The 27,164-nt window shown below is 42.1% G+C and overlaps 1 protein-coding gene across 9 annotated transcripts in view; it reads right to left on the bottom strand.

The window, feature by feature from the left end:
* The window catches only part of MACROD2 (MACRO domain containing 2), an 838,556-nt gene that overhangs the window by 285,206 nt on the left and 526,186 nt on the right, over positions 1-27,164 (bottom strand). For all 9 annotated transcript variants that reach the window (XM_015283424.4, XM_025149218.3, XM_040697783.2 and 6 more), the window contains one exon: positions 1,470-1,500. In XM_015283424.4, coding sequence (XP_015138910.3) covers positions 1,470-1,500 — 31 coding nt within the window. The remainder of the gene's footprint in view (positions 1-1,469; positions 1,501-27,164) is intronic.

Below are 27,164 nucleotides of genomic sequence, written 5' to 3'. Positions count from 1 at the left end.
ACTCCTTACCAATTTCAGATAACTCTAATCCTCACCTGCTGAAACCTTTTCTATTAAATAACCCATTTATACTATAATATTAACTGTTTAAAGCGGTATCTAGTTGTCGTCTCCATATACTTATGCCACATCTTGCTTGCTTTGGTGAAATCACAAAAGCGCTTCCGTGCGGTGACTTAAAGATCAAAGTTCGACATCAAAGCCAACAGCTAAACGTGGACTGTGCCCTTAAAGCTCAGGAGGTGGGCCAGAAGCACAGAGAAAGGCAGAGCTGTTTAGAAAGTCACAGCCAGTGACCTTTGGTGTTGGCAGGGAAGGCATCTGTACGTCCTTCTGCAGTAGAGGAAGTGCAGTTCAGTGCTAAAAGACACAGCACCCAAAGTAATTCAGATTGTGCCCTCCGAAGCTGAAATTCAGATTTACAGTCACCAAACAACTGATTTCAAACAACAGCTTTTCTAGATAGTTCTCGAGAAAACAACCCCAAATATTGTTGTCGTTTTTTAGAAGTAACTTCCCCACATCTGCAATATCTGATTAGTCAAAACTGAAATCAACCCAGCTAAAAGTTAGAACTAGATGTTATTTTCACACTCCAGCTCTATCTTGCTATGGTGGTATATGATGAATGCTTTTTTCTTAATCGCTGTGCAGTGTTTTTATCTTCCCCTCTAAAATTATTACAAGTAATTCAACGTATTATCATCTGTATGTGCTTACTGAAGCTAAATGAAAGAAAAATCAGCCTGCATTATTTTTACATGGCAAAATACTTTTGTCCCCTGGTAAATCTGCACATCCTCTCACAGATTCCTCCGGATTTTTCTCCAAATATGGAACGGTGGTTTTTTTTTCCTCCTTCAAGTATCATGCCTGCTTCTTCCAAAATGCCAATCAAAAGCAGCTGAACACAAGTGGTGGATTGCCTTAAAATTACAACCAAGCAAGTGATTAACTTTTTAAACAACCTTTTCCCTCCGTATCTTCAGGCAGTATTAATTTGGATGCAAATTATTAAGCTAAACATGTGGAAGCACAACTCAAGGGAGCAAAGACAATTTCCCATTATCCAAGCAAGTTTGCTTAAGGAAAATGTACTTTTTCCCAGCGTTGGACATTGGGGAGCCTTGCTTACTTGCCTTCTGGATGGAAAATTGTGTCGAAACCCTAGTTTTCCCTGCGGAAGCCACAAGCAGTGTGTTTAAGAGCCACCAGAGCCACAGGAGTGTAATCACAGCCATGGGTCCCGGCTGGCAGGCTGCTGAGGGCTGCATGATAGCATCCATTTATCAGCACGCTAGCACTCAGCCACAGTCAAAGGCTTTGGCTCTCTGTAATTTAACACAGTACAAAAAGATTTTCAAGTCCAACTGGCTGAGGAGACGTCCGATATGAAATATCCCTGGTTAAAATACTCATAATGGCAGAAAAATGAGTAAGCAGTAAGTGACATCTAAGGTCTTACTTACCATAAATTCCCGTCGAAATGCAGGGGAATGCCTGTAAAACAAATGAAAGAATGAACATCAGTGGGATTTCTGTTTTCTGAACTTTTTATCAAAACCAAGGGTATTTTTAAGTGCTTGTTTTTCAACGCCCAGCGATTACATATTGGAGCCTTCACTGTTACGACATTCAATCCACAGGCATTTTTATGTCATAACATGAAACATATTCCATATGTTTTCCTTGCTGCCATGTTACTAAAGGCACATTCTTTTTCTCATCTCAAGCAATCAGCAACATTTGGACCAAGAAACATTATTAAAACTCCTTTTTGAGCTAAAAATTATTACTACGAGCTGAAAATTAATGCCACGAGCTAGTACAGTAGAAGAAAGTCATAATCTTTGGATATGGTTAAACCATGTTCCTTCAGCGGTAAAATCAGCCTGACCAGCTTCAACCCTGCCCTCCTCTGCCTCTTGGCCAAGACTGGTTCACCATAACCTCTCCTTTTGCTTTTCAGAGCCTTTCCCTCTTAACCTAGTTTGTTTATTTTTCAGCCATGAGGTTCAGGACGATGAGGTTTAGGATGTCACCCAACACACAGCTGCACTGGTACGAGGCAGGTGTGCAAAGTGGTGCAGGGAGAGGAGGGAGAAAGTGGCAGGAGAAAAGAAAGGGTACGTTTGGGAGTCAGATTGGACACCGAAGAAAATGCATCAAGCAGCACACTGTACTAGCAAGAACATCCATTCACATTTATTAAGTGTGAGCTTTGTCTGGAGATTTTCACTCTTGCAAGTTGGATTCAGCTTTCCATCAGAAGAAACCAACATTGTACTGGGGGCACGGTTTCACAGCAGGGATGATATCCTTTGTGTGTCGGTGACATGTGATATCACCTTTGCCTCCCACCTCGGGCTGACCGTGTAGGTAGGAGAGCACCTGGGACTGGAGGCTCAAATATCCACCCTGGGGCCAACTCCAGCTCCCCCAGCGATGAGTCATCTTACAAAAGAAAGGAATTCTTCTTTACTTAATGACTCAGGAAAACATTATTCAAAGTTAATGCTTTCTTTATATTTAACTAGGGAATTAATTAGGGAATGGTGATTAAGAAAGGAGAGGTCTAATGGAAAGAATACAGCCTGCCCTCCCCTCTAAAAATACCTAAGTAAAATAAAGTGGGGGAGAATTATAGTCTCATTCCTTCTCACAACCACTACAACTTACATCCTGAAAAATACTTAGCTTTGTAGTTTGTACCCAATAAATCACAATGAATCAGCTCTTTAAGGAAATGAGGAATGGAGGGGAAAAAATGCGTATGGCTACAGAGCTCAGGCTGAGGTGACAAGAGACACTCCAGGAATAAAGGAGAGACTTAAAGGCTGATTTTGTCCAGTTGAGGTTTCAAATGTTAAGAGACAATTGCTGCAAACAAGGGTTTTGCTCTCATTATTTTTCTGCAAGGTACATTACAATAAAGTAATGCACCTGCCTTAGACACTCCTAGCAGCCATAGGGAATGAGAAAGGGAGGATACAGGTTTCTGCTCCTGCTGGCCCTATAACTAACTGGGCACAGGGAAACAATCCTCCAGCACCTCTGAAGCCCCACCAACCTGCAGCTTCTCGGGCTGCATCTCACAGGGCTCCCACAAGATGCAGCCTCACCAATGCAACATCACCATGCTGGGGGCCACAGGCTGGGGAAGGACAGGCTCTGCAGCCCCCAAAGCCAGTAAAAGCATCATGCACCATCTCCCACTGTGTCACCGAAGATTTAGTGCCTGTGAAAAGCAAAGGGCAGGTGGCTGTTATGGCGTTCAAGTGAGATGGCTTGAAGCCCTGATGACCATCTTGAAGGGATGTGCAAGACCGGCCACTGGGCTCGGCACGGCTGCCTGGATTTCACAGAATGCCAGAATGGCTGAGGCTGGATGGTGCCTCTGGAGGCCATCAGGTCCAACCCCTGCCCAGCTGTTGTGTTTATCAGGGCCCCGGGAGTCAAAGGCCTAAAGGGAATCCCACAGCGTGCCGGTAACTGGGCTTCCTTTTCAGCTTTGCTCAGAGAAGAGGAGAGTACGCTGCTGCATTTCTAGCACTGTATGACAGACACTTATCACATTTCTCTGTCTTCATTCACAGAATATACTGCTCAGAGGCTGTTTAGCAAGCTTTAGCTAGCAATTTGAGCTGTGCACTTCTTAATATCTACTTTAGAATTACTGCGTAGACACATCATCATTACCTTGTTTTCAGTTCCTATCGCCCACCCGAAACATATTTGAGTGAAGCTGCAAGATTGTGTAAAATCCCATCAAGCTCCTTCCAATACCAGTCTCTGCCATAACTTAGGTGAACTCTGCCCTCTCCCTCATTCAGAGATGATCACCACATATAACCAGCAGGTGTAATTTCGTAAAACATGACAGAGCTTTTATTCACTCTCGAAAGGCCCATGCCTGAGATCGCATATCAACTATGTTTCCCCTTGGCTCCTAGGGAGACAGTTTAGTCTAGATGCCAGGTTGAAATTACTGGCAGAGCAGTAATGGGGAACTCACAGCATGGATATCAACACACTACAATATTTGGCTTATGGACAAAAGATGTTAAGGTTTCTAACCTTTTCTGTGCATAATATCTTAATTATATATTTGATTTCAATAAAAAATTCAATTTCACAGTAGGAAACGTTCATTCCTATTACCACAATAAAATGTTTCTCATCTTAATTTGTTGCCAGTAACTGCTATTTATTGACTAACCTTTAATTTTGTTGCTACTGAAAGAGTGTGTTTGCCTTTCTTGGGGGCTAATAAGCAGTGCTACCCTGATAGCACTCAACCGGATACAACTCTGGAGTAAAACAGAAGTAATAACGGCAAGGGCTTCCTACTCCTCTGCTGCCATCATCTAGAGAAACAGACTAAATTAAATCAGCTGTGTGAACACTGCAAGACTGAAATTGATTTAATTCCTGCAGGAGAGGATGTGGGTGCTCAGCCCCTGGTACTCTCTAATTTAATGTTTCTTTACTAAGGCTACAGCTAGCAGTGCTAATTAGGCTGAAACATAATGCAGTTTCACGATGGAAATTTACAATAGTTACCAGGTGGAGGCCAAGTTGGACTCAGACGTTTCAGTAAGGGGGACCTGGGTATTAAATACTTAAAGGCTTGTCTACAATAGGGGGTTCTAGCTCACACTGAGCCACAATGCATTAACTGTTATACACTAGATGCATACAATTGCTAGGTCTACGTGAGCAGCCGCCTCCTACTGTAGCCCTAATAATTGCTTCCACAGAGCAAGGGCTTTCTTTAAATTAAGTGCTCAGCATTCTGCTTGAGCATCTCAGTGTCATTTCTGCCATGACTGAGCCCCATACAAGGTAAATAGTTGTCTTCCAGCACGCAGCAGACAAAAGTAATATCAAAGACAAACTGAGCTGTCTCTGATTTCAGTGCATCACCTGAGTAAGAGGACTAACTAATATTCACGTTTGAGAGTCATTCCTTCATGCGGCATTCACTACTGAATGCTCACAAAGAATTCAAGAGCTTTTTAAAAAGTCCTTGTTTTTACCAAAATTGCAAGTAGAAACTATAAATACATAATTGCTCAGTGAAAGCAAAAGTTCTTAAAGGCTCTGGGTTGAACGCATTACACAGAACGCCAATGCTAGCATTTCCAAAAAGCCTAAGGCAACAAACATTCCCTCTCATGTAAACCAATTGGCCTTATGCTCCATACTTGGTTTGACTTCTTTTCTTGGCCAGTCTCCATGTCAGCTAAAGCCTACCACTGCAGAAAACTTTAGTCCTGAACTTGGAGACTTAATGAAGACTACAGCTCTTAGCCAGTTGCCCTGGAGGAGCAGAAGGGGAACGTCCATGCAGCAGACTTGCTGTTTGCATCCCAAGCACACTGGGACCCGTGTTTACAGCATTTTGCAGAAGGTACAGCTAGCCAACACCAGGCGATGATGTACTCAGCAAGCATCTTGCTCCTAAGCAATCTCCACAAACTGTACCTTCATCTTCCTGTTCCCTCCCATAATGTGAGGTGGCAGCCAGACCTTGTTCGATTCAGCTGAAGCCTTTGCGCATTAACTGATGCTGGGTTACCTCTCTTCCCCTCCCAACCTCCTCCAGAGCCTGGCAGAACCTTGTGTTCTGAACTGTCTGCCTTTATCTCCATGACACTTCCAGGAGTCACCCAGCTAGAGCCTCTCTTTCTAACTCTCCTCCTCTGATTTGCTAGCAAGAAGGAAGTTGCCCTGGGCTTTGGCTTTGAGCACTGCACCAGTACAACTGTATTGCCATGGTGGCCAAGAAAATCATACACAGCACTCTGCCTGCATTTTATAGACCAAAACCAATTAAGCTTGTCTTCCACTTTGAAATACTGTCCCTATAGAGTCTTAGCAGCATTAAGAAATTGCAGAACCACAAACATCCAAGACTAAAGAGACCCAAAGCTCCAAAAACCTAAGTGCAAAGCACTCGCTATGTCTGAAACAAATCCAGATCATAGCTTCAGCACAGAATAATACCCCTCTTCTGTCACCCAGGGCACCTGACCCAAAACCCAACCAGCCTCTGCTCTGTTACACAGGCCTCTGTTGGCTATTTTCTTTTAAAGATGGACCCAAGTTTTTGTTTTTCAGCTTCCTTCACTTACACCAAAATATTACAGTAAGATGAACTCCTCTGCGCAGAGCACATTCTTGTCTTAAAAGGAGCATGGTGAGAACCTTTGCTAGACAGTTTGCCGCGCAATTGGTGATTGCCTCATGAGCTGAAGTGGCAAGAGAGTGGGCAGAGAGGAAATTGCTTGTTTAAGAGGAGCCCTGATGGCACTGCTCTGCCGTGATTCACTGGGGTGAGTGCCAAAGGAACTGCAGAGGAAAAGCAAAGGATTGCAAGGCAAAGCTGCTTATGCTACAACAATCTCTTCTGGATAGATTTATACTAGTAATATGGGACCTTTTCACATCTTAAGTTCCCATGTGTATTTTCACAAAGTTCACTGGAAGTAAATACATTATTTGTAATAACTTCTTTGAGAAGCATGGGTTAATAATGTTCTTGTTTCCTTGTCACTTACCTACCCCTGTGACTCTTCCTGTGCACCTGAAAAACAATATTTTACTGTCTAAATCCTACTCTTTCTGCAGGAAAAAAGAAGTATAGAAAGTATGCTATGAATATCTTTTAACATGCAACACCAAAAAGCTGTTGCATATGCATCATAGCATTACAGAGTACGTGGATTATGGCACAGTACCATGACAGCTAAGTATCAACTAAACCACATAGTAAACTAATTTAAATATCAATTGTTTGGGTAATGAATCATTTATATTCACAACAAGATTTTATGATTCAAATCTAGTAGGTGGTGCAGAGGCATAGGAGAGAATACAGCGTTGTACATCTATTATTCAGAGCATGCAGTGGAGGTGCTACGAAGGCAGGGAACATGCAGGACCTCAGTGAGGATAAATAGAGATGGGGAAAAAACTCTGTGTGGCTGGACACAAGGCTGCTCTTCGCTTCCCTTTCCTTGTCTGTCAATGTGCATTCTGTAGTTCTTATCCCCCCTAAGTATTGCTGACATTTCGAGACGAACTGCGGTTGTGGAGCTAGGCTATGAAATGGCAGAAAGACACGGTCCTGGATGAACTTAGAGAAGACCTTTCCGTTCTTTCAGTGGCAGCAAATGACATTTAACCACCATCAGTGCTCCAAACCCATTACAATAATTATTTTGAATGTACAAGCAGAGGGAGCAAAAGCTGGAGACTCTTCAGGCTCATCCGTGCCCACTCTGGCAGCATACATCGGACAGCTGGTACACACAGATACCACTGGGCACAGGCAGGCACCAACTACCTGCTGCAGCCCGCTCTCACAGCATTCCAGCTCCACATTAACACACACCACTCTTCCCACAACTCCTTTTCATTAAATAGCAGAGACACTAGCTCTGGTTTGTGTCCTCGCCTTGGCCTTCTGGTAAAATGCTTACAGCTCCTTGTTGATTTGGTTAGAAACTGATGAATAAGTAAGGCTTGACCTTGCCTGGTCTCCCTTTCACAGCGACTTAGAATATATCCCTGCCACACCTGGACTTCTTGTGGGCCCTGGAGAGAACAAAGAAACCCAGATTGCAATAGCCATACCTGAGTGTCAACAGCTGTGTTGTGCAGATGTTGACTTGTGGTCTGCAATGACAAACAGCGTCATCTACACCCACAGTTCAACAGGATGACACACAGAGCCCCAGGACAGCAAAAGGGATGTAAGCACACCAGCTAGGCACCCCTGGGCTAGCACCAAGCAATGAGGGCTAACCCCAGGAGAACCAGGAACTTACAGTTCTTTTCCCCACTTCACTTCTGCAAGTCCAAACACTCTGAACCCAGTTACAGCATCATTTTCCAGGGTGTATCAGCTAAGTCCAGCAACAACTACACTGCTACTCCCACTGCTCAGCCAAAGCTCCTAGAATCATAGAATCACAGAATGGCCTGGAAAGGATCACAGAGCTCATCTAGTTTCAACCCCCCTGCTATGTGCAGGGTCGCCAACCAGCAGACCAGGCTGCCCAGAGCCACATCCAGCCTGGCCTTGAATGCCTACAGGGATGGGGCATCCACAGCCTCCTTGGGCAACCTGTTCCAGTGCATCATCACCCTCTGGGTGAAAAACTTTCTCCTAATATCCAACCTAAACCTCCCCTATCTCAGTTGAAAACCATTCCCCCTTGTCCTATCACTATCCACCCTCATAAACAGCCGTTCCCCCTCCTGTTTATATGCTCCCTTCAAGTACTGGAAAGCCACAATGAGGTCTCCTCGGAGCCTTCTCTTCTCCAAGCTAAACAAGCCCAGTTCCCTCAACCTTTCCTCACAGTAGAGGTGCTCCAGCCCCCCGATCATCCTATGAAAATGAGTGCCTTACATGTTTTTCAAAATTCCACATCCTACAAAAAAAAACCTACCCCCAAAAAGCACCTAAACCTAGAAACTTCAATCTGTTGGACCACTTAAGCTGCATAAAATATTCAGAGGGAAAATACACACATATGTATGACAGCAGTAACATCAAACGTTGAGACTCAGGTTTCCACTAGTTTTACTAGAAAGATTAAATTTGAAAACTAAGCCATTTCATAAACCATGAACTACAATACTACCCTGTCACCTTTTAAAGATCCTTACGTTACCACTTGGGAGAAAAATAAAAACCCCTGTTATTTCCCACAGTCTGAATCTCCAGTCATAAATTCTGAACTCTAATTTAGCGAACAACATAGTTTGCAAATCACTATAATTCAGAGAAGACCTATTAACAAAAACTGTAATGCAATTTCCTATGCTGAAAATGAAGAGAAAAAATTAAGTGGAGGAAGCGAACAAGAGAACATTTAAACTCAGTTTTCATTATAGACCCTATTAGCATGTTTATTAATCTGTCTTTAAAGAACACAAAAGTAATCATTGCCTTAAAAATGGAAATGTTCTTTTGAGTACGTCAGATCACACACAAAGCACTGTGCATTCGTTCCCTCGTTCACACAGGGAACGTCCTTGAAGGGCACTGAGAGCTGATGAGATGCTGCTCAAAGAACTACAGTGGAAGAAAAATATTGAGGAGCCACTGTGAAAATGTACAAATTACTTTTAGCAGCTGTGTATTCTAACTTGGTATGAAAATATTATTAACATACATTTTTGAAGTCACTGAAAGCAGTTGCTGCAGTGAACCATGCAGAACTGTTGAGCATTACAGTTACTGAAACGGAATGGAATCTATTTAAGGAGACGCACTACTTAAGGAATCTCACCAATTTTTTATTTAAATAATTTGAAATTCATTATTTTTCAGTAGCTAAAAATAAAAATTTAGTGGCAGGGTAAAGATCTAGACTGTTAATTGGTCAAATAATTTGATTTTCTAAGTATAAACTCAGTTATAGGGCAGCTCAGCCCTATAACTGAGTTACTTTTTTTTTTGTAAGCTATTTGCACATCTGTAGCAAGAATAAAAAATGTCCCAATTCTTCTCCGCACCAACCTGTGGGAAATGCCATGCAATCTCTTAATCACCTTTGTGGCTCTTCACTGGTCACTCCAGTCTGTCCAGATGTCTTTTACTGGGGAGCCCAGTGCTAAGCAGAGGTGAAGGATCACCTCCCTTGATGTGCTAGCAACAGCCTTGGCACTGCAGCCCCCAGAGACTGCTGGCCTTCTTTGCTGCACTGCTGGTTTATGGTCAGCTTGCTATCCACCGGGAATCCCCACATCCCTCCCTGCAGAGCTCTCTTCTGACTGGCCGCCCTGCAGTGTGCACTAATGCACAGGGCAGTTCCTCCCCAGAGCAGGCCTTTGCATTTCTCCCTGCTGAACTTCACGAGGTCCCAGCTCTCCAGCCCGTCGACTTGCCTCTGAATGGCAGCACAGCCATCTGGCTTACCTCCTCCCAGCTTTGTGCTGTCTGAAAACTCCCTGGAGTGCATTTTGCCCATCATCTAAGTCATTAATAGCACTGACCCCGCTATTGACCCCTGGGGTACGCTGCTAGTGAGTGGCCTCCAGCGGGACTTTGTGCCACTGACCGCTACCCTTTAACCCCCAGCAGCTCAGCCAGCTTTCAATCCACCTCACGTGTAACAATAAAATATAGACAGGATCACAGGAAGTGGATTTTATAGGGCAGCATCTGCCTAAGGTGTTCAGAAGTCACTGCAGCTGAAACACAAAACCTCACCAATTAAAGCAGTAAAAGCACAGACGAGTAGGAGGAAAGAGCAGTATTCTGAATGAGAACCTGGAAGAGAATTTCAACTTAGCTTTTTTTCTACACCAACCTACACCAAAATGGGCTTGAAATGAATGACAACTAACTGAATCTGAACATCACCTACGATGGGCTTTTAGTCCCAGTAGAGAACTGGGATTTTCCTTGACTCTGAAGAAGAATAAATTAAAAATGTTGCATTTTTCAGGAAGACACAGGGATACTCACCTATGGGCTCAGCATTCATCAGCTTTCCAGTACTGCATAACATGAAACCGTTGCTAGGTTTTCCTTCAGAGTCTTTAAACTATAAGTATCTAATTATTTTATAAAGAGCTTGGATATGCAACTTCCTGTATAAGAACAACTCTGATGCTGCCCTTATTACTTTTTAAAATGAATGATGACATAAACTATTTTCAGAAGACCAAAAATACTGCATAACCATATTCACTTCCAAAAAACTGGTGTACTAATGGATCCTATTTCTTCACCCTTGAAGGCCTCCTTTGGAGTAGCACTTGGGCATCTCATCCCCACTGGCACATCTCTGCTCACAAGATCCTGTGAGATCCACCGACTGCCTTTTATGCCCATTTGGGCAGCAAAGAGGAAAGCTGGGAGTCAGCTTCATCTCAGTAAGCCATGTCAAGGCTGGATTGCTGGTCTCCGATTCTCCCCATAGTTAATAAGGGGGGTAATTCAGCTGTTTCAGGTCAAATGAAGAGCTCTCATGGGGAACCACTGAGTACAGAGTGAAGCTAGATACCAAAGCTAAATTTAGGTGAAACAAATCTCTCCCTAAGCACAGGAAATCATACGTGTTTGCCAGAAAGCATATTCAGGAACTCTTTCTCTGGAGTCCTAACCACAGAAACGTTCTTTCCAGTGATTCAATACAAAATTACTCCTAATGAAAAACGATGGCCCAGACTTCTCCAGCTCCATGAGATCATTACGTATGGTAGTCAGCCTCATGGGTGTCATGGCGAAGTAGGGCCTCAAACAGTCCAGGAAAAGGTCTGTCTGGCAAACACACATGCCAGCATTGAGCAGGCACCTCCAGGCCAGCTAATACACTGCTTCCCCAAAAGGGAGAGTTGAACACTACACAGCATCCTCAGTCTTGGTTACTGGTCTCATTTTGCAGCTGGGAAAATCAGGTCTGCTGGCCACAGAGCAGGCTCCTGCTGGTCCAGAGTGACTCTCACCCTAGGGGACACAAGAGCTGGGACATCCACTAGTTTTCAGAGGAATACGGACACTGGGAGCTCAGCCTGAGCCTATGAAGGATGACAGCAGAGGACATAACTAATGTAGCACCTGTACCACACCTACAGAACAGCACCAGCTTTGCATTTATAATCTGTCATAGGAAAAAAAGAAAAAAAGAAAAAAAGAAAAGTAGGAGCCCACAAGAATTATATTAATATAAATATATGTCAAGGAGATATTCAGCTATGCAGCTGCAGAAGCTTTACTGATTTCAATAACTGCTCCATCTGTAACATTAGCTTAGATCATCCTCACTGCTCCACCTAAACCAACAACACCAGGAAAGACAGTTGCACCTTTTATTGTGGTCTGATTCAGATGTGAGTAACCTTGCAGGGAAAGGCCATGAGATGACATCAATGTAGTATTGAGATCATTCTCTGACGACTTAAAATAATGAGGTAAATTAAAGGGAGATGGAGGCTGAAGCTCTTCTCTAACTGTCCTTAATGTGGTAGGTTTTAGACATACTGTCTCTCGAACCTTGGTGCAATTCTAGTTTTACTATTTGTGATATTTATAGCCTCCATTTATACAAGTAACATGTAATTTTAATGCGGGTCTAATGGTTCCAACTGCCATTGACACAGATGATAAAATGAAAAAGAGGAGATACCTCCTTGAGTAAGACGCTATTTTCTTTTTCTCCTGCCACTCTAGCCACTGCAAAACAGTAGGTTAATGTCTTATTTAGATTCCAGCCTTGTTCACACATCAGTGATCCTCCCAGGTGAAGAGGAGCAGGGTTATGCAATTGATCTCCCCTAACCCATAATGTCTGTGTCACTCTGGTCCAGGGTGAGCGACTGAAATGTGTGTTTCTCTTTGAGAGAAGTAAGAGAGACGTTGATTGCCTTGAAGTAGTACATGATGATGAAAGGTAGGAGACAGGAGTAGACCTTGGGAAATGTCAAGGGAGATCACAGTCAAAATTGCCTTCTTTATCCAGAATAAATAACAGCAGTTGTGGATTTGGTGACTGTAATTCTGTTGAGGAGACCCGGTAGCATAAATCATGATGAAGAACCGAGATTCTTTTTAAAGACTAAGGAGGTTATTTGTATTTTTAAACCCATTTTCTCCTGTTCTGGAACACAGCCTCTACCGGTGTTTCTATGGCTACTACAAGTTTCCTCGAGGCACTATTTTTCTCTCCCCACTTACTCCCTGATGCACGGTCACTCCAGCCTTTTCCGTTCCCTCCTTCCATCTCCCATAAATGATGGATTGCTACCATTCACCCCATCTCGAATTCACTGCTTCCATTATCACTTCCCTTACAGCTGTGGCACATCTGCTTTCAGATCCACTTTACAATGTTTCCTAAGGCCCTTCTTTGTTTTCCATGCTACCAAAGTGCCTGTGCAAGGAGAGCAGCAGCTACAGGCGCCTTGCTACCATCTGTGGCTTGATTCAGAGCCACTGCAGGCAGCAAGAAATCCTAAACTTCAGCTGGAATCCAAATCCTATTTCTACCAGCTCTACTGTTCTCAGGCTGCTGTTGAATGATGTGAATAAACAAGCTGTGTCCATATCGCCAAAAACAGGCCAACAACTCCAGATGCCTCCTTTCTCGTATGTCGCGATGGTTTAAAAAATGCAGAATACCATTCCGTAGGAAAGAAGGTTTTGGAAAAATCAGTGGCAATTGGGCACTGAGATAACAGTGAGTTCTGAAGAAAGGCCAGGCCAAGTTTGCAGGTTCTTACACATTTTTTGTCATTATGAATAACCCCCTGACAGTATTTCCACCAGTTTCAATGAATTTGAATAATGCCTCACTCCGCATCAGAAAACGTGTCAGAATATCTCTCAGTAAAAATTCAATGTCAATGCAAGGATGGCCATCACACTTATTGGAAAAGCCAAAAGAGAGAGAGAGAGAGACAGAGAGAGAAAGCATATTTTCTCTAAGCTCTTTCAGCTTTCGTTCTCTTCCAGATATTATTCTGTCTCTCCATAGGTGCTGCTGCAAAAATACAAAGTTAATCATTTAAAAATGCAAGTGTGACTTCAGTTTTCTACGTCCTGCAATATAATGATGTAGACAGACTTTTGTATTGGATTCAATTAACACTTAAAGCCTTGTTAAATTCTTCCTACATTCATTGCATGGAAATGGCTGGTAGACACATTTTTAAAATAGTGAAAGAATCACAGCTGAAAGAGAAAGGCAGCAAGATCTACCAATTTTTTTTTTAAATACATATTTCCCAAATGAAGAAAACTCCGCAAATTAATCAAGCTGGAAGTGAAAAACAGTTGTTGCTTTGATTTCCCTGTCTCTTCTGCTGGGTTGCCCCCAAGTGCCCCTTTCATTTTTTCAGCAAAAGCATATTGGGATCCTTGTGTTGCTGCTTAGAATTGGTTTTGTTGGTTGTGGGTTTTGTTCCTTAAAGGAAAGACAGACGTGAAAAGGTCTAAACCAGAAATGCATTATTATTCAAGAAACGTTGTAAGGAACAACCGCTTGCATTACTAATATGTTATCATTCATGCAAATCATTTAGCACAAGAGACAGAAACAGCATATATACATCTAAACAGCTATGTATGTCAAATAGATGGCATCTCTGGATAACAAATGGCACAGAGAAACAAAAACCAAAAACCCACAAAGGAGGCAATGAAGAAAATGAATGAAAATAAGAACTTGCATCAGTTGATGGCAATGTCTCATATGAGAACAAAAGGGTTTAAGAAAGCAGTTTTACAATTTGTTTCTTTTTGCTTGTTTGTTTTCTAATACTCTGCAGAGAATTAAGAAATAGCTGAAAGGTTGTACCATGAGGTATGGTAAGGGCAGTACAAAAGAAAAAGGGAAATGTTAGTATTAAGGCCCTATTTCTTCTTTCTGTCTTTTCTCCAAGCTCCCATTGATTTAGCGAGAGTTCTGTACATGCAATGACTCCAAAACAGGCCTCTAATTGCTTGTGTTTTCAGACCGATGCAAAGGCATTAGCACTGAGAAATTTCCATTTGTGCTAATGGGATCTGTATGGCCAACAATACTTGTTTTTCTTCCTGAGAATATTCCCCTGGTTCTTGTTCTTTGGAGATCTGCTTCAGGAGAACACTTCTGTCTTGCATTAAAATACAGTTCGAAATTGGTAACTAAACAGTACTTTAAACCATATTGTTTAATCTACGACTTTTCTTCTGACAAGTGTGAAAACGTGTGCAATATGACAGAAGGTTTGCTATAGTAATTGCATGTTGTGATTGAATGATAGAGTAACAACCACAGAAATAACTGTCTTGCTGAAATCGCTGCAGAAGGTAAGTTGCTCCTGTACAGTTTTAACTTACGCACCATCTGTTTTACCAGTCCTGTAAGCGTTCCTTTAACTACCTATGGGATCTCACTGTTGTTCGTGGAAGCATTAGGACACTTTGTCTGACCTTTGGCAGATCTCCTTTGCAAAGAGCCTCTCTCCCCTCTGTCCTTTTCTGCCCCTCTCCCTGCAAGCCCACCCTCCCCACCTGGGACTCCATTCATTCCCATGCAAGTCTGCCAGACCTACCTCTCCTTTCTGCTAACCTGCTGCCACCTCAGCTGGCCAAGAGGAGATTAAACATAGCAAAACACGTAGGTCTTTTTGAGTATTTTTCCAGTAGATGGAGACACATCCATAAAGTGCTAATTTCCCTAAAAGCTGTCATTATTAATCATCAGTTCAAGAATGAGGTAGAATCTCCAAACCAGTACCATAGTCAAGACTTCTCCAATTGCGAGAGAAGAAATGAATATGGACAACAATTGTGTTGTGGTCTTAAATTAAAATGCTAAATCACTTGCAATATAGCACTAAGTAACACTACATTAAACTTTACAGATTAGTATGACTCTGATTCAACATAAAAAAAGGAGTTGAAGGACAAAAGTTAAGAACAAAAACCCCTTTATCTGAAATATACACATTGTCCCCTTTAGACATGAGCCTCACACTGAAATAACAAACGCAATAAAATTGTATTTTAGCATATATACACGACACACAACTACAGTATGTTATACTGCAACAGTTGTAAGGTCCTTCAAATCTAACTTGCAAGTGGACAAAAAACAGAGAGTGGATTTCAAACAAAACCAGCATGTTGCAAGTTCAAAACAGAAGGAGATGCTTCTTCACAAGAAGCACGGTGGATGTTGCATCAATGTTTATGGGGGCTGAAAATCAATATTACAGATTCACCTACGAAAAAGCCAGTGAGGGATTTAAAGCACAAAGATAAAGTTTGTGGATCGTGAAGTCCTTGAGAGACAAATAGCTGGGGCTAAGAAAGCAGTCTGACCACTGCCCTTAGGTGCCTGCCCTGTCCTCACCCTCCTCACCAATCATCATCAGTCCTCAGCCACAGTAAGCCAGAACACAGAGTTAAAGGTTCATCTTGTTCATCTTCAAGAATGTTTCTGCATAACTACGAAGAAAATGCATGGACAAGCTGACAAAAGAAGAGGAGGGGGGGGGTTTTTGCAGGCTAAGATGTGTGAAAACAACAAGTGATATCAGAACAACAGAACTGCCAAGAGGAGAGCCAGCAGAAGAGGAAGGAGGAATCACTTTGCCCACAGCTGGCTCAGGGCATGTGGCTCAAGGAACTTAGGCACACCGCTGCAGGGAAAGGGCTCACACCCAGCCTGGCCTCAGCTCACCCTGCTGCACCCACTGCTCCAGCAGTGCGCGGTTCTTCCCACTGGGGAATGCCCCCCCGTCCTTTGACCAAGGGGTCACCAAATTAGCAAAGATTGGAACCAGAGCCAGCCACCTCTTTAGAAAATGTGCGGTCAGCCACAGGACTGCTCAAGGAGCATTTTGTAGATTTGAACGAATGTCTCCATGGCACAGAAGCAGCCCAGCAGCTTCCCCTGTCCTACCCAACGCACAGCTTTCCGAAAGCCAGTCTTCCCTTTTCTGCCATGGATGTCCTCCAGTGCAACCCCCATCTAGAAACAGGGCAGGGGAGAAGATCTGCCATGTGTTCTTTCTTCCCTGGGGCATGAACAAGGAAAAAGTGTCAAATGGGTCAGTGCTAATTGCAGAAAGGACAGATTCTCCATAACCTTCTTCGACTTACTTGCAGCCACAAGGAAGCCTTCTGTCTTCTCCTGGGAAGACATTCTTTTTGGCCTTCATTAACGTCTTCCCAACGTGCTGCTGTACGTGGGCTTCATGAAGAACTTCCTCACTTAACAGAAAATGGCTCTCCAAATTGCAAAAGTGAAATACGTTGTCTAACATTACCATCACCCTTCTGCTTCGTAATAAAATACACATGAGGAAGACCTTAGATCTTCCTTTCATGGAATATATTAAATAAACTGCCATAATATTTTATATATTTGACAGGTCTGAATTTTGCTGTATCCTTTTTTGATGACTTAGCATTCCACCTGACACCAACATACAATTTATACACCCCCCAAAAAAAACCCTGTAATCTCCAGCCACATCCTAAGAGCTGAGCTTTTTATTTGCCTTCCCAGTCAGGACTGTTTTCAAGAAGTCATCCAAAATCACTTTCAGAAAATGTTTCCCCAAGGAGTTACAGCTAATTAAGAACCCATCCAACCCATTTGTGTTTTAGTCATTTACATGATTCCATTGTGGATTCTGTAATTTTTATCTAAAGCCTTTGAAGTTTACATATAAAGTCAGTCATTCTGAGTCATCAGCAAACTACAGCCCTCTCATCTTCACCAATGAAAACACTGTTAAATACACTGAGCAAAACCGGTGACGCTGCTACCTCTAACACTACTGTTAACCTCTTTCATCAATAGAATTGATTTTTTATTCTTTGCATTCATTTCTCATTTGCTAATTGATTTTTAGTTCTCAGCTTCCAAAGGCCATCAACTTTTGTTCTGTGACAGTTTTTATGGTCTACTCTCAATAAACAACATTGCTTATTTTCTCAGCAATATCCAGCAGTGAAGAGAGGCTCTCATTGCCAGGCAAGCCTTCTGAGTCGGGGTAGTGCCAGAAAGGAAGCATGAGAGACCATCCTTGAGGCTCCCAGATGAGACATCTGATACTGCCACCCTTATCTCAGTGCAGGAGTCCACCCTGCCTGGGGCAAACGGGTGGGTCTAGGCAAAACGAGCAATACTAAGTGCAAGTGGAAGCAAACAAAAGAGAGAGGCCAATGGATCTAACATTAAAGTTCTGACCTGTTCTAATAATAAACAAGAAAAAAATGGCTTGTATGCTACACCTTATTGAGTGGTGGTCCCTGACCTTTACTAGTCCGTATACTGCAAGCAGCATCAGTCATTGCTTTCCCCGGCACTGGGCCACCATGACCTCACTGCTGGCTGCAGCCTGCTTGTTCCATGGCCACAGGACACAGCACTGCTTGAGGTGCTCAGCTTTTCTTCTTAAAAGGAAAAGATTTTGTTTTATACATTTCATGGCAGTAAGTACCATTCAGAATAGCAGTGGCACACCGACTAATGCTATGACGTAATGGAGTGTATTTGGGGCAATTTGGCTAACAATCAAGCATCACAAATGAGGCACAAAGCCGCCTCATTTCTCTCATTTAAATGATTCATTAAAACCTCTTTGCCTTCTATCAGCATTAAAAATCTTGACAAAATGTAACCCTGTGTTGTGCTGAGAGCCCACTTGAAATCATGACAGCTAACATCACCTCCTCTGTGGTCCCTTAAACACAACAAGGAGGAAAACATCAGCTGGGACTGATTTGGTGTCTGCTGTCAATGGGGTCTGTAAGGACAACTCATAAATTGCTTATAGACTGAAAAGCAGAATATTAAAAATAAATACAAATTAAACAAAACAGTTTAAAGCAATTAAGGATGTTGGCTACCACTTCACTCTTAATTAACAGTGACATTAATGTTTTATGGTATTAGAAGAAATACAGCTGTAAGTCTAGTATTATGGTATGGAAGAGAGAATGACCAGCTCCATAGTGAAGAGAAAAAGGGGTATGTGCTGTAGTAAATGGCTGCGACTTCTCAATGGCTGTCCCTGTCACCACAACGGCTCTGCACGAGGTCCCAACGCTGTCCTTCAGTGGGCAGAAGGATCGGGTGCAAGACGTGGGGCAGCCTGTCATTTACAGAACTGCTTCATCTGGGACCAGCAGCACTGAGGCCAATCAAGGAAAATCAGGGGTAGTGGAGGGTAGGAGGGGAAAGCCCATGAGAATACAAGTTTTATTCTAAGAACACTTGTCAGATCAAAGAGATTCAAAGAGCATTTGGATAAAGTACGTACACCCTAAACCATAAATCTATCCGGTGTTCTGTCTTAATGCATAAACCCCAAGAACAAAAAAGTAACAAACGTAATTCAAAATAATGTATCTCAGTATGCAGCAACGTGGACAAATGAGAGGAGAAAGGGGGAAAGGTTCCACCTCCACCTCAAGGTTTTCTAGGAAATTCCCAGAAAGCAACATAGATTCCTGTATTATAAGAATGTACAGGAAAAATATGACTTGTTTCAACGGTGCGATCAAAGCACTGCGTGAGCTGCATCGCATCTCCTTTTTATCTATTGTAAATGTTCATACTCCTACAACATGATTCATAACTGTGGAAAATCTGCAAACCACAGCATTTTATACTATATAAATGCTTGCAAGTTGGGCTGAGTATCCACTGGCCATTTTTTCTAATAACATGGGATATCCACTTGCTAAGTCATGTTTCAAGCATATCCAGGTGATGTGCATTTAATGATTTTAAGTATTAATCCAACAGAACGATCGCATTACACAACTGAAGCTGTTCATGTCTTACAACCATGGTTATTCAAGTTCACAACTCCTGTGCAGTGACAAACCACCTCGGAAGGCAGGAGCACTTGCTGTAATCCTGGTCTCCATGATAACACAAGCTCTTACCAGAGGAAATAACAGCTTCTCCTGATTAACTTAATTCTTAAGAAGCAAATAAAATCCAAAGAGCAATGACCCAAACCAATGGTTTCATTATATTTCCTTATAGTGTGGAAACAGCTAACTCTCCCCAGAAGACAGACAACCTGGCTTCACACAGACTCAGCATACTGTTGTATACAAATTGTTGTGTACACAGTTGACGTTTTTAAGGTTTGCAGCATCTCTGCTTTTTAACTCCACTTCGGCAATGGAAGAAACCTCACTGTCATTAATTCAAGTTACAGCATAACTTCAGCGCTTTCTTTTTGCAAATCATTTGCCTCACTTCACGAAGGGCAGGAAGCTCTGTTCACTTCTATTTCCTGCCTAAAGACGACAGCACCGACCTACTCTGTTTCTAATTACTTACATGCAAAAGGAAACTAGTAAGTCATAAATTTTACTCCACAAAAAAAGGTGATAGCATTTTTCAACACAACCCAGGTGCTACTCTTCACTGGGAAAGCCACATGTAATGGTCTAAATACCAAGACCAGAAACACAGCACAAACCAAGAAAGCTTTGTAGTCGTTAACTAAAACAATGCAAAGTTTTGCCCAGAAAAAAAAAAAAAACCACAAAGAAAAACAAAAAGAAAAGAAAATAACCCAAAACCTTAATGCAGCAGAAGCCAGGAAATGAAAAGATCCACATGTGATAGAGGCCTGCTATTGCCAGCGTGTTTTACACAGACTGTGCTCAGAGTGTAAGGCTGGAAAGCAGCACAAGCACATGGAGAGGGAGCCTAGGCCTGCTGCCAAACAGAAGAGGCTGCAGAATCAGCACTGCAAGCACAAGGAGGGGGGGGGGGGCACAAGAGTTGGGCTTCCTGCACTCATTGCCCCAACACTGAGTGCAGGAAGCTTTAAGCACTCCACATTTACAACACTGATCTTGTTTATGTTGGGGTTCTTTTGAGCAGAAATAGTGATCTGCTCCAACAAAAATAATAGAAAAGGAGCCCACGTTCTTTTCCAAAGTCATTCCCGCTGAGGGAAGGAAGACAGCCACGTTGCACATAGATGGGACTGTGGATGGCTGCACCTATGCAGTGCATGCAGTTTCTGATAGCATTTAAACATTTCATGCCTTTGCGTCGATATGGAAGTCATTTCACATATTTTAGTACACGGAGGCAGCGTAGCCACAGAAAACACAATTTCCAATTTCACCAGTCCATTTACTTCTCTCCAGACAGAGAATAACAGTGAAAGGAATAAAGCTCAACCTGGATTATGTATACTATATGAAAATCAGCTTCACGGGGGCACTGTATTGCATTCAACCGAAATTTAAGGACTGCCAGCTAATATTTTGCTCAAACACAACGGGATAAATATGCCAGCAAACGCTGTACGTATGGGAACGCTGCAGAAAAGCACTGCACAACCATCTCCTGAAGTACTTCCAGTAGAGGTGCCCGTGCACAGACATTGCCTGTCTTCAAGTCAGACACACAAAAACTGAACCTGATCCAAGCAGCAGTTCTTGGACAAGTCACTGTGTTTCCACATAAGAATTAAAGCACGTACAGCCTGGATGCTACCAGCACAACAGCTGCAGGCTTACTCTCATCTCGGAGTGATTGCCCAGGGAGCTGCTGTCTCAGGTTGCCCCTTATTGAAGGGGGAAAGTCAACATTTCCTAGGATTTAAATATTACAGATATGCCACTCAAATGAACTCATCTGCAGCATATCATGGTAAGAGATCTCAGTGTCCCTGTAAAACATGCAAGGAAAGCTGCTGCACATTATTGACTAAGGCGACTTGTCCATCAAGTAACTATTTACATACAGACTTCGTTATAGGCCATGCCACAACATTTGGCATAGAGGGGAAAGCAGGCATTGCAGAGACAGTTTCCAAACACAAATATAGTTGATGCTTCCAAAATATTTCCTTTGTAACACCAAGCGATTTTTATTCAGCCACCTCTACCTCATGTGCAATTTCAGGAGGATAAGCTGAGCTACCAATGAGATCATTTTAATGATTACTGCATTTCCTTCAGCTGAGCCCTACCCTACCTCACTCAGGTCGTAAAAGCACAATGCAAACACAGCAGCACACACTAGAATGTTTCAGACCCCTTCTGAAAGGTGTGCCTCAACTTCTGGGCTTCCCTGACACCCAAAATCACACACACTATCACACAACACCCACTAGAGAGGCTTTGGGAGCGTTTGCGTCCATCCATGGTACACTCTGGACCTGAATTCAGATGGGCCCAGGACTGCATTTCTACTGCAGCAGCCAGAAGGCCAGAAATAAAGTTTATGCTGGCTTTGAGCTGGGTATACTACAACAGATAACCTCTAATACAGCATAAAATTAGTGAGGTGCGAAGAGGTAATACCTAACGTGATAAGGTTTTCAAAATTGAGCTAGTGCAATGATTTTATCCCAAAACGATGTTTTTTTAATGCATGGCCAAGGGAGCTGTACTGCGATAGCCCCAAAACTGACTTATTCTATCAGCAAACTGCTGTTGAAACAAAGCAACTTGATTTGCTAGTGTAAAGTTTTCACAGAAGGAGAAAAAAACAGTCACGCTACCAGAATTAGACAAGCATCTGAGTGGGAAAAAAAAGCATAAGAAACAAGTCATCATCCTCCTGAGCCTTCTCCTGAAAGGGATGCAGGTTTTCCTCTATCTGCTCAATGAGAATCTAAGCTCCCCATCCTGAAGAAACAGCCAGGAGCCACATGTCTTAGGCAACAGAAAGGTGACACAGCGATGGAGCTTGATGGCCTCCACCAGGCATGTGACTCCATTAGATTTTCTCCGCACAGCCCTGATGACAGTGTAGTAAACCGTATGGCCAGACCGTCCCATTGCCTACTAGTTGTACCTGCAACTCACATCTCTCCTCCTGTAAGGCTGTAAGATACTTTAGCTTTGAAATTCTGACTTGTTTGTATTCCAGTCCCGGGAACCGCTCAGGAAACAGAGGCTAACAGGCTATTCCAATGGCACAATGGCAGGTTTCAACTCGTGTCCACACCCGTGAGTGTATTTTACCCCAATCTAACCACATGAACTCTTCCATAATCCTGTGAAAACATGGAGATTTTCCTCACTACCAGTAATTTCCCTTGCAGGGTAAGTGCACCACAACTAGTTGACCCAGTAAAGCTGAAGTGCTGTTGGTTGGATCACAATGAAATCCAGAAGATCACAATAAGAACGAGATGAGAAAACAAGTGGGGAAAAAAAAAAAAAAAAAAAGATTATTTGTTCTCTGCTATTCTCATTTTTTTGAGCTCTGCCAGGGTTGAGCTGCCTCGGCTTGATGGAACTGCATTTCTCTTGTCTGATGTTCGTGGGTTAAAATATAGCAGACAAAAATCACCATCCTCACACACGCAGCTGAGGTTTGGAGGCTTCATATCCATCTATTCACATTCTTCAGCTTCAGCCACAGAAAGCAAAACAGTTCAGAAAAAAAACCAACAATGAACAGGGTAAAACTGGAATAGCTCCAAGCTGTTGACATGCCTCCCAAAGTATTTTCTCATTGCTTTGAGCTACAGACACAGCAGGCTTCAGCAGAGCCACCTCTGTAATCTGACCATTGTATGAGATATAATAACAGATACATCCACTGTTAAAATTCCAATTGTAGTCAGACATCTGATCTACAATTATCACTGTGCAATGTGCCGTTGCAAGAAAAAAGGAAAGAAGAAAATCCAGTTATCATCCCAAAAGAGTCTGTGCTTTGGGGAACGGAGGGGGAAGAAGGATCCACATCAGCTGACCTACAGCTTTCTGCACTCCTGAATTATCATTTTTTAACCTTGGCAAAAAATGAATTCTGGTACTGAATAAATTTAGCATAGAGTCAACTTAATGATCACATTAGTCCCTGTCTGTTCTCCCAATGCCCATTCACTACTTAATTAACCTATTTTCATAGGTTACTTCTTGTAGCTATTTTTAGGTAGTTTAATCTAAGTCGTCCCTCCTGTAAAGACGGTCATGAGTTACCATTCTTCTACCAGCTCTATCATAGCTATTTGGATGTTAGCAAGCAAATGGTTACGCCAAGTCTCGCTCTGACTTAATTTGCCAGCATACCACTTCCCAAGACTAACGAGGGAATTTTTTTCTGGTTCATACCTAGGACAACAGAAATAACTCCTGCTACCGTACTAACCTGCTGGAAGATGTATTTTCTTTACTCAAGCCAATAATGCAATCATCATCATGGGCTGATTTAATTACAGGGGGGAAAAAAAAGGCCCAATACATCATTTTCCTGGAAGCAAGACCTACACAGCAGAGCTCTTATGACAAAGCCCTCGCATGCCAGCCCGTGCAGATTGCAGCTGTACTGGCCAGAGGGATGTCTGGTGTTGAATAAGCTGACAGAAAAACCTTATTAAACAAAATGGGGAAGTGACGTGTTTATTCCTTTTGCCTGCAAAGGGTGCAGCGTGGACATGACTAACAAGTGAGAGAGTCGTTACTGTGGTTTGTTTGCTGCAATTTATACCAAAATGTAAGGCTAACAAACAACCAAAAAGGCACCAAAATAACTACTAGGATAGAAGCCCAGCAGAGGCTCAAAAAGGCATAAAAATACAGTTGAGAGCCTGTGATTGGCCATAACTGATTAAGGAGGAAACCTGCAAAAAGAAATCCTATTTCTCCAGCTTATCCATAGAAAGACTGGGCAACTTTGTGAAGGAACCGATAATCAGCAGGGTAACATTCTCACCAATTGTGATATTGGTTGTCAAGACAGCACTTGTCTTCAGCCGTAACAGATTCTGTTGGACTAGTCTTTCCCTTTGCTGGAAGCATCATATATGAGATTTTAAATGGGAAAAAACAAACCTGTTTTGTTCTGCATTCTTACTGCATCTTTGGCTTGTTTACTAGCACATCAACTTTTCAGTTCTCAGTCTCTGCGTATTGAAAACGTGCCCATTAATGCCTCATACCTCCAATGGCTAAGAGATAATAGCTAACGCTTTTGAAATCCTTTATCAAAATATTTCTTTTGAAATATCACTTTCTTTTAGTGAAAAAGAAGACTTTTTGGACTGGGATTGGGGTTTGTGGGCAGGAGACCTTACTTTCACAAAGCCAGCTGAAGTCCCTGAAATATGAGTGCTGCTCTGAAACTAATTCCTCCTATTTCATTCTGTTGGCCCACAACATGAGAGGTGGGTCAGCAGTAGAGGTTGAACACTCCCACCAACATCCCATTACATTTTGTTACTGCATGACAGATGGCAGCAGAGGGGCAGTCTGACAAAATGGTACCTTACGTGGAAGTGAGTATGAAGCAAAAGGGTGGGACTGAATTCCTCCGTGTGGAAAAAATGGCACCTACTGACATCTGACAACACTTTCTGAACGTTAATGGCGACCAAACAGTGGATGTGAAAACAGTGAGAGGAGGATGGTGCACTCCAGCAGTGGTGACAGAGAGCGGTCACTTCCACTAGATTTTTATCAGCATGACATTAGGTGAGTGAAAATGCACTGCTCATGGTGGTGCATATGTTGAAAGAAGTGTTTTGTAGCTGAGAACTATTAGGTTTTAGACTTAGGCTTTCTTTAAATATTAGCGGTGTTTTGGTTAATACAAATACATATGAGGTAAATGTACTACAAATAGTTAAAGTTTTCTCAAACTGAGAAGTTTACAGGAGAAAGACGTGTAGGCATAACATAAGTATCTGTTCTTTTTGCATTGATTTTAACTTCCAGTATTCTGCTGGGATCTTTATAGTCTGCCATTCTAATTCATCTTAGGAAACAACATATTCATTAATAACCACAACGGTTTCAGAATCTGTTATTTGGTTACCATACTTATGAACTGCAGAAATAAGAACTGGTGCACAACCTATAAAGCTCTCGTTGGATAATTGCTCCAAGTCATTTTTTTTCAAGTGTGGCTGGATTCAAGTTCCCTGCTATGTGACTGCACCAGTAATGTTCTGCAGTAGAAAACGCCCTTATTAATGCAAGATCTCCCAGCACATACAATCCTAGTTGCTTTTTTCCTACATCTAGGAATTAAATTAGCTCTTCAAAGAGATGTCTGTTATATTGAAGAAAAGTTGACACAAAACAGAGGCTGAAAACAACAGAGAAATGATGGAAGAATTTCTGGACTTTGAGGGTTTAAATTTCGTATTAGTTTACCATTTATGTTGTCCTTAAGTATTCCTTCCTTCAGAAAACTTTTACTGAAGTTGATGAAGACAACTAATTACAGAAAATCCAACAGCATCTAGTTAAGGAGCAGAGATATTTTTTAAGTTTTAACTTCTCCAGTTTTTGTCCCTGAACACCTTTCACGTTTATATGTATACTTCTTCCTGATAAGTGCCTTAAAAAATTGTAAATATCTTGTAAAATCCCCACTGAGCTGTAAGATTACCTTTCAGCTCTGCTGCAAGTTGATATGCTAACAACCAGGAAGCAGTAAGCTTTCTTGACCTTGACAGGACAACCTACTGCAATCAACAGAAAGACTGTATTTCACCAGAAATGTAAAAACAACTCTAAATCTTACTTCCCCATTCCAAGATCTGAGGTGTTGTCTCAGTGAAATTTGGAAATTACACGTCAAAAGAACTTTGCTAAACATAGCATAGCGTAGAAACAAATTCCCCTTTGGTAAGAGAAAAGACATAGTGTCTGCAGCACTGAAATTGCTATCTCATTCACCAGCAAGAACATCAGTAAATAATTAACTGTTGCTCATATCTTCTAAACTTAGAAGGGACTTCTTGAAAGCACATCTTCAGAAAAGTGAAGGGGCGACTCCAAATGCTACTTCTTGGAGGTCGGATCATAAACTGCAGTCTAGATCAAGAAATCTGCCATTACTCTTATCAAAATGAAGTCTTGATCAAAATCTCCTATTCAGGGTCAATCTAATGACATGACTATTTGTCTTCCAGCCATTAATCTTGACTGCAGAGAAGGTTAACAAGATCAGGACTAAATTTGTCATGATTATGACAAAGTTTTATTCAATATGCTTGCAGTGGTACTGGGAGAGCTGCGGCCCTGCTAGGCATTAGCTCTTCTCGACAATTAAGGGGATTGAAGAACATCTGTACATGCATGACATTATTATTCTTTGTTTTGCGAAGTTAAGCCAAACATGCAACCAGGCTTAGGAACTGGCTTAGTACCATACATGCTGTAATGATTCTGTAAGTTCCTCTGATAAAATAAGATGCAGAAAATACACAATCCTTCAGATTCCTCTGTGCAAAATGCCCCAGAAGCCTGCTGTGTCCTTCCCTGGTTCAGTATGCACATAGGATTCCAAAGGAAAGTACTGAGATGCTTTGTTACCCATACAGCATCCAACAGTATTTAAAAAAATAATTTAAAAAAAAAAAAAAAGGATTTTCATGGGGAAAACAACAGTTACTACAATAACCATACACTGGAATTTTTTCATTTTTTCATGTCCCAAAGGCAAACTACTTCTATAAAGTTTGCAGCAATCCAAACCCAGAAATAACCACTATAATAATGTATTCTGACCATACTAGAACACATCTATAGTACCCTGTCAAACAGTATCTATTATGTACTCAGTAATTGTAGCTTGCCAGAAGGTATTTCTGGAAAGATATTGCAATTTGCATTGAAAATTCCACTGACCAGCACTCAGAGAAACCCCAAACTTAATTTGAAACAAAGCAAAAACCAAATTTGACAGGGA

Source organism: Gallus gallus, chromosome 3 (genome assembly GCF_016699485.2).
Source record: "Gallus gallus isolate bGalGal1 chromosome 3, bGalGal1.mat.broiler.GRCg7b, whole genome shotgun sequence".
NCBI lineage: Eukaryota > Metazoa > Chordata > Aves > Galliformes > Phasianidae > Gallus > Gallus gallus.
The sequence above is the reverse complement of the archived record's forward strand: the minus strand, read 5'-3'. Positions and strand labels throughout refer to the sequence as shown.